A 13873-nucleotide genomic window follows, 5' to 3' on the forward strand; every position below is an offset into this window, starting at 1 on the left:
AAATCAACCAAACTTCCTTGAATGTCCCGCCTGATCTTAGTGGTTGCCATGGTAGACAATTCGAAGTCCCGCCTCCTCGAAAATGCATCCCACCCTTTGACCTTACTATAATTTACATGATTGGCTGGCGCCATTGTTGGTTCTACCATACGACGAATTCATTGGACCATCCAAACGCCAGGCAAAAACGCAAGGTGCTCAGACTTCCTGCATCTGTTACGCTATCCACAGTGTCATGTATTTATCTGACATGTTTTCCCATCACCTCTGACAACAGGGCGACTTTACTCGTAGACTTTAATTTGTCACCGACTGAGCGTTGAACACTAGGCGGGTCGATGTCCAAAGACAACCGCTATGATGGACGGCGGCGCGGAGCTGGGCAGCACCGTCTCGGCCCAAGAGTTAGCAACCAAGGCGGGGACGGGAGGGAAAGGTCTGGTAGCAACAGCTCAGGCTCCTCGCATGGAGGTGGCAAAAGCAAGAATGCATCCATAACTGCTTTGAAGGTATGCGCTGCTTTGTGTTTCGCAGCTAACAACTGAAGTAAAACATTTGATTTAACCAAGAACATAAAAATTCCCTGATATTCCTTGCTAGGAATTCAAGTTCTCGCGATAAATAAACATATTTTGGGTGACTTTACTTTCTGATGGTGTGATATTGTCAAATCTCGTTTCTACCTTTTTTTGTCCTCTTGGTTAAGAAAAATGCCTACATCATCATCATCATCATCACCATTATTATTATTATTATTATTATTATTAGTATTATTATTATTAGTGGTGGTGGTGGTAGTAATAGTTTACCCAATAAAATTTACATTTTTGAAGATGCTAATCATTTTTACAAATTGTCTGCATACATGTATTGTCATGTTATTAAAGCAAAACTGTGAAAGTAAAGGGACTGTTTTGTAAATTAAAACAGCAGTAATGTAAACAGGCCTATATCAAAATATGTTGATTCCTTTCTTTGTCCCAAAGTGTTATTACAGACTTTCCAAGTTTGCACCATTTGTATTTGGTCAAACCATGTGGCCTTGTATGTCTTGTCCCACAGCAGCATATGAATCACTGAATGCCGGGTCCATTCAGATCTAAAGCATCACTTTGTGTGGCTAATGCACTGCGTTCGCACACACTGTCTCTGACCCTGCAGCTATACTCTCATCACTGGCAAGTACAGGATGGGGGGGCAGAGAGCCAGGCCTGCTTTGTGCACATGACTGCGCAGTGTTGTGGTAGAAGGAGAGTGAAGAGTGAGAAATGAGAAGCGGAGAGAGAGGGAGAGAGCGGGGGCTCTGATGCAGAGCAGTGAGAGGAGGGGAGCTGTAAATATAGGAAGCTGCATGCAGTGGTAGGCAGATAGGCAGCAGCAGGCAGGGAGTCGGGCCTAAGAGGTGGCTGCTAACTCAGCAGAGTGCTAGGGGCTCAGACTAGATTACAGGCAAGAATTGCAAACAGAATAGTCAAAGTAAAAGGTAGGCATGGTGGGCTACTGAGCACTTGTCTCTCACTTGCCACTGGGAGAGGAGTTAACACAGCTGGGCAAGTTGCTATAACAGTGTGGACTACACATAGGGAGTCTATTTTGGTCCTGCTGTCAGATGACGATGTCACCTTGCACAAGTGGCAATGCTGGTGAGAGGGAACAGGTTGCCTGAAGTGGGCTGTCAAGTATGTCAGGAGTGGATAAAGACGAAGAGCCTGCTTACAGATTGTACTTCTATTCTGTACGTATCCTGTGATGTGTGGATTTTTACTGCTTTTACTAATGAGCTTGTTCTCACCCACTCCACTGTCTTGCTACTTCTGTTTGTAGACCTTGCCAGAAGGGAAACCTTACACTTGCCCCTTACTCAGCACAGTCTAGAAAATAAACATGCTCTCTTGTGCATGTGGAAGGACTGCCTGATCAAAGAAGACAGCAGAAGATAGGCTCCACATTGTATCTTTCTCTTCTATGGTGCAATGGGAGACAGCTTGTTTGTAGCTGATTAAGTGGATAAAGAGAATGTTGCTTTAAGCCTTTTTGGCCTCAGGTTGCTGCACTCCGATAGCCATCAGTTGCGAGTAGGTAAGGTTTTTTCAAAACACTTATTTGTCATCCACTGGCTGCCAAGCACTGGAGATACCGAGTAAACATTTACTGTAAAGAGATAGGACAGGCTGCATCAGTAGCTCTTGCTACTTTGATGGATTTGTGTTGTTGAATGAGATTTATTGTATTTTTTTTTTTTTTTATTAAATATTTGTGTCGTCTTATTCTCCACTTGACAAAATAAAGCTCAGGCCACTTGATATGTAAAGAATTTTGCTCACCAAAGTAGGTCAGCTGGGTATCTCCCTTAGGGACATTAAATGGTATCAGACCGATACACGCATTCTGTTTCTGCATGTGTAATGCCAAATGAGCCATGTTCACATTATTCTGCTATTTTTGAATTTAAGGTGGTGTATGTATATACTGTTTTTATTTTAAGCTATGCCCTAATTTTTACTTTTTTACCTCTGAAAACGTATGCCTCATCTCTTCAGTTGCAAATGTGGTAAAAGGACAGTTTTTGTTTTTTTTATCTGAACAGTAGCGCTCATGAGAGACATCCAGGAAAAGAGAGAATGATTTGTTCCATGACTCATTTCTGTTAAGAGAAGAACTGGCTCTCAGTTTAGATTTTTTTTTTAAATGTTTATTATTTTATATAGTTATTTTCATTAGGTATAAAACTATGATTCATAGTTGTCTAAAATATTCAAGTTTGGTCTGGACTCTAGTCAACAGTAGAGTAAATAATTAATGACAAGTGCAGAAGTGGTACGGTCTATTCTAGGGGAAAAACACACTAAGTGGAAGATGCAGAATGATAAACCTCTGATTGCTGCTGATTGCCAGAAATCAGAATATTTAGTTATGTAAGAACCAAATTAAATCAAGCAGACTGCAGTGGTACACCACTTTTTTGCGCTGTTATTGTTCAGCCACTTTTTCTTTCTGCAGTAATGCATCAGCTGTCTAAGAGATACAAATAGCCATTTATTTTCTCTATGACATATGGATCCAGAAAGATGCCGATGCTACATTTCATCACATGGGTTCTTAATGAATGTGATGTCGCTGTATTTATTTTGGTTCGCAGTGTCGGCTTCACCCAGGGTTAAAGTCAAGTTCACTGATGCATACTCAATGTGTAGGTCAACCATGATGCATCCTTTGCACAGAACGGGTTTAGAGCCTCAGCCTCTAGCTGTTCCTTGTCACAGTATGACCTCGTAGACCGCTTCCATACACTTTTATATCAAAGCAACATAATCAGAGCTTTTGTGGCAAAATTTTAAAATTGCTATAAATGTACTTTTTGCTTACTGTTTGACATAAAAATCTGCCGAAAATGCACTGAATGAACATAAAGTACCATTGATTTCCTTGTTTGAGTGTTTTTTGCCCGTTATGTTTTGTTTTTTGGGGCAATGAAAACACATTGTACTGCGGAACACTGTTTTAACGGCTGAACAAAATCAGTGTCTGAGGTATATTAAAACTGAAGTAACCATAGCAACAGTGCTTAGGCTTCAGGCCTGCTCATTGCTCATAAAACTATTATTGTTGAAAGAACTGGGTGAGAATTAGTCAGTATGTATTTTATGTTCTCTACAATTCTATTTATGCTGAACATAAAAAGTGGGTCACAAACATATTTTATTTATTTACTTTAAGCTGTGAATGTTTACTTAATTTATTGTATAAGTGAGCGTGGCTCAAGAGTTGGGAGTTCGCCTTGTAATTGGAAGGTTGCCGGTTCGAGCCCCGGCTCAGACAGTCTTGGTCGTTGTGTCCTTGGGCACGACACTTCACCCGTTGCCTACTGGTGGTGGTCAGAGGGCCCGGTGGCGCCAGTGTCCGGCAGCCTCGCCTCTGTCAGTGCGCCCCAGGGTGGCTGTGGCTACAATGTAGCTTGCCATCACCAGTTTGTGAATGTGTGTGTGAATGGGTGGATGACTGGATATGTAAAGCGCTTTGGGGTCCTTAGGGACTAGTAAAGCGCTATATAAATACAGGCCATTTACCATTTATAATAAAATAAGACAGTGCAGGCTCCAATTTGAACTGGGTCTGTAAAATGTACATTAAAAGAGAGTGCATGGATTTGCAAATGTCATAAACCCATGCTTTATTCACACTAGAAGATAGAAAACATAGCAAATGTTTGAACTAAGAAAATTTGCCATTTTAAAGGAACAGTGTGTAAAATCTCACCACTAGATGTCAGTAGATTGCAATAGCAATTCTGTGTTCTTACTGCCCCAATTTTTTTTTTTTTTTTTTTTTTTGCTTTAAATGTCACTCAAGCTGGCACAATGTTAGCTTACAACCAGCTGTTTGTTGTTTTATGTGGCTCGTTGCCTGTCTAATGTGCTGGCAATAAGTAATTGCAATAATATCAGGAATAAACGACCACGTTAATGTCCATTTTCCTGTGTTAGAGCCCTGACTTTAATTCAGGAGATTAGGTTTTAGGTGAGGAGAAAGACGCTGAGGTGGAATCAGGGACGGAGCAGTGGTCGAGGAGGATAAAAGCATACTGAGAAAGAGTTGATAAAAAATGTACATGTACAAATGTTAAATGGTTATGTATAGTTTAAAAGTGCTATTTGTGGTTTTTAAATTAAAAGTAACTTATGAGGCGAACTACATATGTGGTCGATCTCAGGCCACATACATAAAATGTGATTAGCCAGAATGCCAACACTCATCTCAGCTATAGTATTCAAGATGGCGAGACAACATGGTGACTTACACTAACCAGTCACATGTCTGAAGTATTACTAGATTACTTCTAAGTTTATGAGAACATGTTAATTTGTTAGAAGATGTCATTGCACAGTTATCAGTGTATATTTATGAGTACAACATGTTTTGTTTTAGGTTTTATTCGTTTAAATAACATAAAAAAATTACTTAGTGTACTTTATAAAGAAAAAAAATCAGGTAGTTTTGTGATGGCAACAAAAAAAGTGTGAGAAGAACATGTTTGAGCATCTGTGTAGCATCTTTTCTTCTTTAAACAAAAGTCCATAAACTTCTGGGAACTGAGAAGATCAGCTATTGTCTTTTATGAGATGAGTGTCGTCCCATTCTTCTTGATACGGGATTCTAGCTCTTCAGCTATGAAGCCATGGTGTTTTAATGGCTACTGTGTGTGGTTTATCATCAACTTTCTAGCTTTGGCCCATGGACTGTGGTGGAAGAGGTTTAACCTGCTTTTGTGGATGGTATGGTGAGCTGTGTTTAGACAGTGATTTCTAGAAGTGTTCATGAATGCATCCAGTTATCATTATAAAAGAATAAAACATTTTTAATGCAGTGCCAACTGACGGTCCAAAGGTCATGGCGGCCAGTGCTGATTTTCCAGCCTTGTCACACACATGCACTTCTCCAGATTGAACCTTTGCCCATCTTTACTTCTGAAAAACTCCCACAACCCTTTTGTTGCCTCCTTTCCAAGTTTTTTGAGACATGTTCAGGGCTCGCAAAATCACTAGCCCGACGTCTCGAGGCTAGCGATTTTTCCAGTCGGGCTACCAAAATCTATCTTAGCCCTGCCCGTCGGGCTATCATAGGAAAACTATATGTCAATGCTTTTGCATTCTTTCAAAAATGTAGCTGAGTAATTATGTCATTGGCATCGATGAGCCACTGTCAATGTGTGACATATTGAAATCGCGTTTGAATTTGCGCTTGTTTTTTTGCTTTCACTGTCACTTTGCGATCGCGCGAACGGTGTGTAGAGTGCGGCAGCACTGATTGGTGAGTGACGATTAATTGCGCACCAATTCCTCTGACATCGTCTTATGTGGCTCAAGAGTTGGGAGTTCGCCTTGTAATCGGAAGGTTGCTGGTTCGAGCCCCGGCTTGGACAGTCTCGGTCGTTGTGTCCTTGGGCAAGACACTTCACCCGTTGCCTACTGGTGGTGGTCAGAGGGCCCGGTGGCGCCAGTGTCCGGCAGCCTCGCCTCTGTCAGTGCGCCCCAGGGTGGCTGTGGTTACAATGTAGCTTGCCATCACCAGCGTGTGAATGTGTGTGTGAATGGGTGGATGACTGGATATGTAAAGCGCTTTGGGGTCCTTAGGGACTAGTAAAGCGCTATATAAATACAGGCCATTTACCATTTATCACTCATTAGCTTACTATTCAAACGTGACAAGTGAAATCTCCCGCAGCAAGCTTAAACATGTCATAGAGGTTGATTGCGCAGAGAATCGCTGACCGTTATGTAAGTACATGTGTAAAAGCAGCAGGATTTACACCAGTATTTTAGTTCTGCTCAGCCAAATAAGACAGGTCAGGGTGAAGAAGGTGCAGCCAAAGAAAAGCCTACCACAAAACGGAAAAGTTATGACAAATCAGACTATGAGGCAAAAAGAAAGCGCAGCTTTTTTTGGTTTTCATGGACAAAAGCTAAATAACATAATGTTCTGCCAGGTGTGTTGTGAGTTTAATTCGATTTCTGAGTCGACAAGCGCCTTTGTTACTGGGACCAGTAATTTTAAGAAAGACCCCATCAGTACCCATGAGAAATGCAAAAAATGCATTATTGACCAGTCTGCAATGTCTTTCCCAGAACAAACAGCAATTGCAAAAAACATACTAAAAATAAACCAAGCACAAGAAGAAGTCCTGAAAAATCTGTTTACAACAGCGTACTATGTTGCAAAGAGTGAACTACCACTGGCAAAATTTAGCAGTCTTTGCAAACTTCAAAAAGCAAATGGCCTAGATCTTGGTTCCACTTACGTCTTACCCTTGACTTCAGTGGAAATTTCCGATTCAGGATCTGACACAGACTGATTCATGTTCTACACAGTTCTTGCAAGTTCATAGAAATTTCTGTTCAATTAGAACCAAGTATTTGAGTTGATGATTGTAATTTTTATACAGTTGTTGTGATTTGTATTTTAACAATTTTTGATTAATTTTTTTTTTCCGTTACAATATTATACTTTAATGTATAATATTGTAAAGGAAACAAAACATAAAAAAATTGCTCTCTTTTTTTATTCGGGCTACTTAAATTTATTTTGGGCTACCAAAAACTGAAGAGTGCTGGCCCAAAGTTTTGTGAGCCTTGATGTTGCTGGCACAAATAATGTGACTAACACTCTGATTCATCCTTTGTTAGGTCGAGAATAAAATGAAGGGGGAAAATCCAGTCAGATTTAATGTGTTGAGTCTTATGTCTGTCCCGCAGGCTTCATTTCAGCGCTCCAACAGCCATGACAAAGTGCGAAAGATAGTTGCTGAAGAGGGCCGTGCTGCTCGAAACCTCATTGCCTGGAGCGTCCCTCTAGAGAGCAAAGAGGAGGAAGGTTGGTAGCTTAATGCAAAGTAAAAAAAACATTTTATGCCGTTAATTTATGATGCTGCAGATGTTGTTGTGGATAATTTATTAAAGGTGATAGCCCGTGACCCCAGGATATGGTTATCTGTCTTTGCCAATATTGTTCAGCATTTTATATGTTATTCATTAAAAATGTTGTTGTACACCAGGCCTGCCCAATCCCGGTCCTCGAGAGCTACTATCCTGCAGCTTTTAGATGCATCCCTACTCCAACACAGCTGAATCAAATGGTTTGATCTCTTCAGCATGCCATCATGTTTGGCAAAGGCCTGATAACAAGCCATTCATTTGATTCAGGTGTGTGGGAACAAGGATGCATCTAAAAGCTGCAGGACGGTAGCTCTCGAGGACCGGGATTGGGCACCCCTGTTGTACACTGTCAACTGGAACCAGATGGTTATTTTTCTTCTCATGGCTCAACTGATAAAATGAGTACTTCAGATTTCTTAAGCAGACTGTTTAAACTTGATGCATGCTCTTGTGTTTTAGAATAAATAAAATATATTTGTGTTTTTAAATGGTGACAATGGGGGGGTTGTCTTTGAAATAGTCTAATCCTAACACTTCTGAGAAACCCACTCAACATGCTCACCCATTTTTCTCATTTTCACTCTGCTTCTCTTTTATTTGTGGGTCAGTTCAGTTTTATTTATTTAAGGCCTTGTTTTTGCTCCAAAGTTTGAGGATGAATTAAGGTCCAGCTTTTGAAATTGTAGTTTAATCTTGTGTTTGTATGTTTGTTTGTTTTTTTACATAAGGCTTACCTAATCCTCTGCAACTCTATAATTAATCATTTACAATCAAGTGTTTATTTTGTATTTCACTTCTCAATGATTCTCTTTTTTTTTTTTTTTTTTACATATGTGACGTATTTATTTGTCACAACAATTATATATTCATTGTTGGCCAGATTTAAGCTCTGATTATTTATCCACTATCTAAATGCAAGCCTCATATTTTTTTCCTCTCTCCTCTTTACTTAGCAAAGTCCAAAGGCAACTCCAGTGGCAGTTCCAGGTCTCAGAGAATCAATTCGGGACAACAAAGGAATAAAAAGCAGGTTGGAATACCGTCCTCCAACACTAGAGGGCACTTTTTACTAACTTATTTCATCTTTGACTTCTGCCTCATGCCCCTGAAACCCTAAAAAACGAACTTGATGCAAGCCTGTCTGTGGTGGTTGCGAAACTTTGTATGAAGTCCTTTAATATTTTTCTCCTGGATGCAACCAAAATCTGCCTCAAGTTAGCGCTCTGATGGGCCTTCACAGTGTGTACTTCTCTCTCATATGCACCTGAAATTTGGCAAACTATTTGTGCCTACCAATACAAGAGATTATTGCATCAACTGGACTGTTAAATGTTTAATAATGTTAGTTTCTTTGTGAGTGGGCTTCCATATAAAAATAATGAGGTAAAGGTAGCATGACTCTGTAACACTGCTGTGCAGTCAGTGTTTGTGCTTTCCCTACAAATCCAGCCACATGATGTTAAAAATTCAGCTCACTGTGATGTCAGTGCTTCAGCAGTCAAAGTTTCTCATTTAACACTTAGTTTTTATCATTATTTTAAACTGATCAGGGTTTAGTTGGAAATCTTCATTATTTAGTGCAAGTAGCTGTTTGAAAAACATTTCAAAACCAAAAATATGCAGTGAGGTAAAATTTATAATATATCTTATTCTTTATTTATTGGACACTGGAGATTTTCAGAATAAAAGATTAATTGAGCTCAGTCAGAAGTCATTTCCTTATCAGATTCCCAGTTATGAGAAGCTATTGGGCTACTGTCCAAACTTCTTTACCTGCAGATCTCAAATTTGATTTTTTTTTTTTAACCATTTGTCAAATTTTAGTTTAATGTTGTTGTTGTTGTTATTTTGTTTTGTTTTTTTAATCACTAAACAGTAAGTGTTTATTAAAGGCTTTGAAGTGATATTTGTTTTAAATTTGTGAGTTAGATATTGAAATAAAACAAATGAATAAACTAAAGCCTAAAAGTAAAGCACACCATACTGTTATAAAGGGACTCATTAATAAACTGGAGTGCTTTGTGTTTTACTTTTGGCCTTAAGTACAGATAATTTGTCAAGAGATTGCGATAATGTGTATGTTTACGTTTTTAAAAAATATTCTTGCCATTTTCCTAAATGTTCTCTCTTATTGTTCGTGGGGCTCTGCTTGTGGTGTTTTCTGTGGTGTTTGCATTCAAAGTGGTAGTTCAACGTAATGTTTCCAGCATATTTGCTATTATCTTGGCTCTATGATACCTATGTTCGGTGCCTTAGTCAGCAGAAATCCTTACAGAGCACCTGTAAATGGTAGGGGGAAGACGGAGCTTTTCAGTTTGCTCTTTCTCCACAGAATGCTGCCGTGGAAAATAAAGGCACAGCTGGAGCTTTGCTGGAAAAGGGGCCAGAGAAGAGCCCCACAAAAGTCAGACAGCCCCGAAAGGTGGACCTGCGAGCGCGCTACTGGGCATTCCTCTTTGATAATCTGCGTCGGGCTGTGGATGAGATTTACGTCACTTGTGAATCTGATCAGAGCGTCTTAGAATGCAAGGTTAGTCTGCATCGAGGAGCGAAAAAAAGGGGGGGGGGGGGAAGAGTTCTGCATAGGAATGCTGATCCTAGTTTTGGGATCACTGGGTTTATGTCCTGACCAGTACAAATGTCTTTAGCAAGTTTGAAATGTCGTATGATTTGTGAACACTAGAGGGGGACATTGAAAGCATGACAAACATCTCACATTCATCTCGAGTCTGCTTAATGTCAGAGGGGCTCTCTAAAGGCTTGCTGGTGAGACAATTATCACAGGGCTCTCTCTTCACATTGGCATGAATAATATTGATGACTGACTGTAAACAATACGTATGCATGTTAATAACAGGGTTTGGCGGTTTCCGCTCTTTGACATAAACCACCAACATTTCTGATTCTCTGCTTTGCGGAAGTGTATTTTGGTAGCACTGATATGTCGCTCCAGAGCGTATGGGCGTGATAGTACCGGTCAGTGATTCTTCTGCCGTGGTGCATTATGCTGATCATTGTCCTGGTAACGGTCTGCGGTCAGTACCACAGCCCTCTGGTGTGGTCGGCTCGCTGTCATTGCCACAGCGCAGCTCCCTGTGGCGTGATCAGCACGCTGTCATGTGTCCTGTGTCAGACAACAAGCTGCTAGTTGTGTTTTTTCCTTTCTCATACCACTATATCTCTCGACACGCTAATGCTGTCTAATGGCCATGAAGCTGGGCGCTGTTCATAATCCCCCATCCCACCCAGCTTGGGCTTAATGGACACTGATAAATGATGGAGTCATCTGGAGGGGAAGCAGAGTGCTCTGATAGCCCCCAGCCACAATCCCCTGGTGTAGCTGTGGGCAATCAGCATGTGTACTCTCTCACACAAACGGCTCACCATTTTTTCCACCTAAAAACTTATGAACATCAACACAATCATTATCAGGAAGTAATTCTCTGCCGCAGCTCTGTTACTGTAATACTTTATGCAATTTTGAGGGGAATGTAGCCCTGACCTAATGTTTTTCCATTTACAGGGTAATTGTCCATATAGCAGAATGATTCCTGTATGTTTAAGCATAATCCCCACAACCTCAGTTCTAATTACTTCACACAAACTGCTTATTTTACCCACCTAGTACAGGCAAGAAACATACTCTGTATTCTTCTTGCTTTGAGATCAGTTAAGACTTGTATTTTCTAATTTGTGTACATGGACAGAAACGGGCTATTCTGGACTTCTGGCGTTCAAATAAAAAAAAAAAAAAAAAACACAAGACAATGTGAACTATAAAATATTTCCTTCCCAGAAGTCAATAAGTCTGACCTTGACTGAACATGACATGGCTGATCATTTTTGTTTGGACCACAAGCTTTTACTGGCCCTCTTGCTTTATGACAATGCCTCGTGAAGGTTAAATCCATTTCTCATGAATTATTATTTGGTGGTTATTTTTGGCTAAGCGTGTCTGTTCTCTGTCCTCTGCTTTATGGTGCTTTCACTCAATGTTGGTTTAGCTGTCAAATGCACAGCAAACCTTCATTACCAAATGAAGCGAGCCGCAGCAGTAGACACTGGCTGTTAACCAGCCCTAATCAGCAAACCTGCTCAATGCATCTTTCACTGGACTGACTTGTCTATTAACTAAAAGCACTGTGAAGGTTTACTCTCAATTACCACTCCCTTCATGCTCCCCATCAATCAGTTGTGTCTGTTTCATTAGAGCTCTGGGGAGAAAAAAACCCCTCCACAGCCTACCACTTCTGAGTAACCAACACCGGCTGAGTACAAGTGCAGATAATGGGCATTTGTTAAAAGGAATTTGCCTTCATTGTTCTTGAAGCTTTCAGTCAAGTGTTTTTCTTAACATTCATTGAAACTTTGCGGATCAGCTCCTGCTTTCTAGCAAAACTTTGCAAGTTCTCTTTTGTCAGTTTTTAATTCGTTAAGTACAATTTTTTATTTATTTATTTTTTTTTTAGGAAAAAAAATCTGTGACGAAGATAATAAAAAGGCTGTTTTTCACTTCTTTTTTTCAGTTTATCCTTTTGATAATAAAGTGTCACAAAAGGGTTAAACATGCCAAACCTTATTTCCCGTGGTCCATGGTACCACACTGAAATATCTTATTTTAGTCAATAATATATGTTCAATATACTCAAATGTACCTAAACGCTGGAACAAGTGAATTAAAAATTTTTGACTACAAACTCAGATCAAAATCAGCTAATGATTATTTTTAAATAACCTTTTGGAAACGTATGACTATGAATTCTGCTTTGTGGTTTGCACAATTTACAGCAGACACTGCAATGGATTTTTCTTGGTGTTTGCACATCCATCAGTTATTTATTTTAAACTTGAGGGGTTTTTGTGTGCTATATTTTTTATTATTTTTTTTATTATTCATATTTTGTGTTTTCTAAATTGTGGTTTCTCTGTACTGTTATACCTGCTGTCTTCAGGAGGTGTTGATGATGCTGGACAACTATGTACGGGACTTCAAAGCTCTCATAGACTGGATCAACCTTCAGGAGAAGTTGGAGAAAACAGATGCTCAGAACAGGTCATTTTAAGATGCTCTTCACTTTTTCAGTGGACCTCATTCACAAGCATTGCTCACGAACAATCTGACTGTAAACTAGGCATACATTTTGTGCACAAATCTGTGTGCAAACACATTTAGTACATTATTTTATGAGGACATTTAGATTTGCCTCAAATCATGCTTACAATTGATGGAAGCCAGACTGTATCAAAAAAAATGTAAAGACACATATTTGAACTGTGATGTAGTGATGGTGTCTTATTAGTTACTATTTACAGTTTTCCAAAGCAAGCTAAGCCAAAAAATGTTCATAAACAATAATAAGGAATTAAACTGCATGTTTAGAACATAGTATATTAACTGACAATGTGTAAGCTAGCCCCCCCCCCTCCTCCATTAAACATATGCAACCTTTTCAATACTAGTTTTTACCAACACAAAGACCAGACAAAATAAAGGGCACAAAACGTTCCAGATATTTAATGCACAATATGTCACTCCCAAGGAAATCCACTTAGGGAAACTTGTTTTCTTATATAGAGAAACAGACGCATGGTAGCATGCAGATTGAGATGTGAAACCAAATCAGGTCCGATTTTGATTTACTAACATACCCACAGTTTTGTTCTGTCAGAACAAAATTGGTTTGTGTGCTGCTTTTTTTTTTCTTTCCTAAATCCGACAGTACTCTTGAACGGTACTATTTTCTGGTCAGAGTAAGGGGCATTTCCAAACTCGTATGAGGCCCATTGTTTTTGTTTTTCTTTCATTCTCATTCTCTTCCCACTTTGAATTGCTCCCTGAGGTGGAACCAAAAATGCGGGTGTCCGGTCCCTGGCTTTGAGTCACAAACAGAATGAATCAATAGCCTTGGCTTTAATTCAAAGAGATCCAGCAGTTTATTGGCTTCTCTTTAACACAGTGACCATTGCAGCTGTAAATTTGAAACGGGCTGTTAATCAATAGAACAACCTGGAACTTTTACATGCTTCATTTATTGCATACATTGCTACAAGTGAATCAACCATCTGACTGATTTCGCAAATGTGTGAGTCAAGTGTTTGTGTTTGGCAACTAGAAAAAGTTTAGTGATGTACGGCACTTTCACTTTTGTTCAGGCCAACTTCTTTAGCCTGGGAGGTGCGTAAGATGTCTCCGGGACGTCATGTGATGCCAAGCCCCACAGACAGAATGGTACCTACGCCAGGTGCACGTCGCGCCCTCAACTTTGGGTAAGCTTTTACCTGTTATTGTTTCCAGTCTAGCATTGTATCATAAGGCATCCTGTGATTCACCAATCAATATTTGTTATGATGCATTATGGTTGTTTTTGTAGAGGTTAGGAAGTGCAGACTATCTAGCAAGACAGCCAATGAAGCATTTGTTTAATGCAATTTGTTGAGTGTCT

The 13873-nt window shown here is 39.8% G+C and overlaps 1 protein-coding gene across 5 annotated transcripts in view; it reads left to right on the top strand.

The window, feature by feature from the left end:
- The first annotated feature begins 145 nt into the window (after nucleotides 1–145).
- scaper (S-phase cyclin A-associated protein in the ER) overlaps nucleotides 146–13873 on the top strand; it is a 58413-nt gene continuing 44685 nt past the window's right edge. For 2 of the 5 annotated variants that reach the window (XM_086298651.1, XM_086298654.1), the window contains exons 1-6: nucleotides 164–509; nucleotides 7251–7368; nucleotides 8384–8460; nucleotides 9763–9960; nucleotides 12383–12483; nucleotides 13584–13697. In XM_086298651.1, coding sequence (XP_086154777.1) covers nucleotides 339–509; nucleotides 7251–7368; nucleotides 8384–8460; nucleotides 9763–9960; nucleotides 12383–12483; nucleotides 13584–13697 — 779 coding nt within the window. In that variant the 5' untranslated portion in view covers nucleotides 164–338. Of the gene's footprint in view, nucleotides 510–1364; nucleotides 1736–7250; nucleotides 7369–7770; nucleotides 7833–8383; nucleotides 8461–9762; nucleotides 9961–12382; nucleotides 12484–13583; nucleotides 13698–13873 lie in introns of those variants that run through there. The other 3 variants (XM_086298655.1, XM_086298652.1, XM_086298653.1) reach the window with 3 other exon arrangements.

Source organism: Aulonocara sp. 'chitande type north' Nkhata Bay, linkage group LG7, assembly GCF_057382095.1.
Source record: "Aulonocara sp. 'chitande type north' Nkhata Bay isolate Kocher_YH1m ecotype deep benthic linkage group LG7, A_spYH_male_GT1.1, whole genome shotgun sequence".
In the NCBI taxonomy this organism is placed as follows: Eukaryota; Metazoa; Chordata; class Actinopteri; order Cichliformes; family Cichlidae; genus Aulonocara; species Aulonocara sp. 'chitande type north' Nkhata Bay.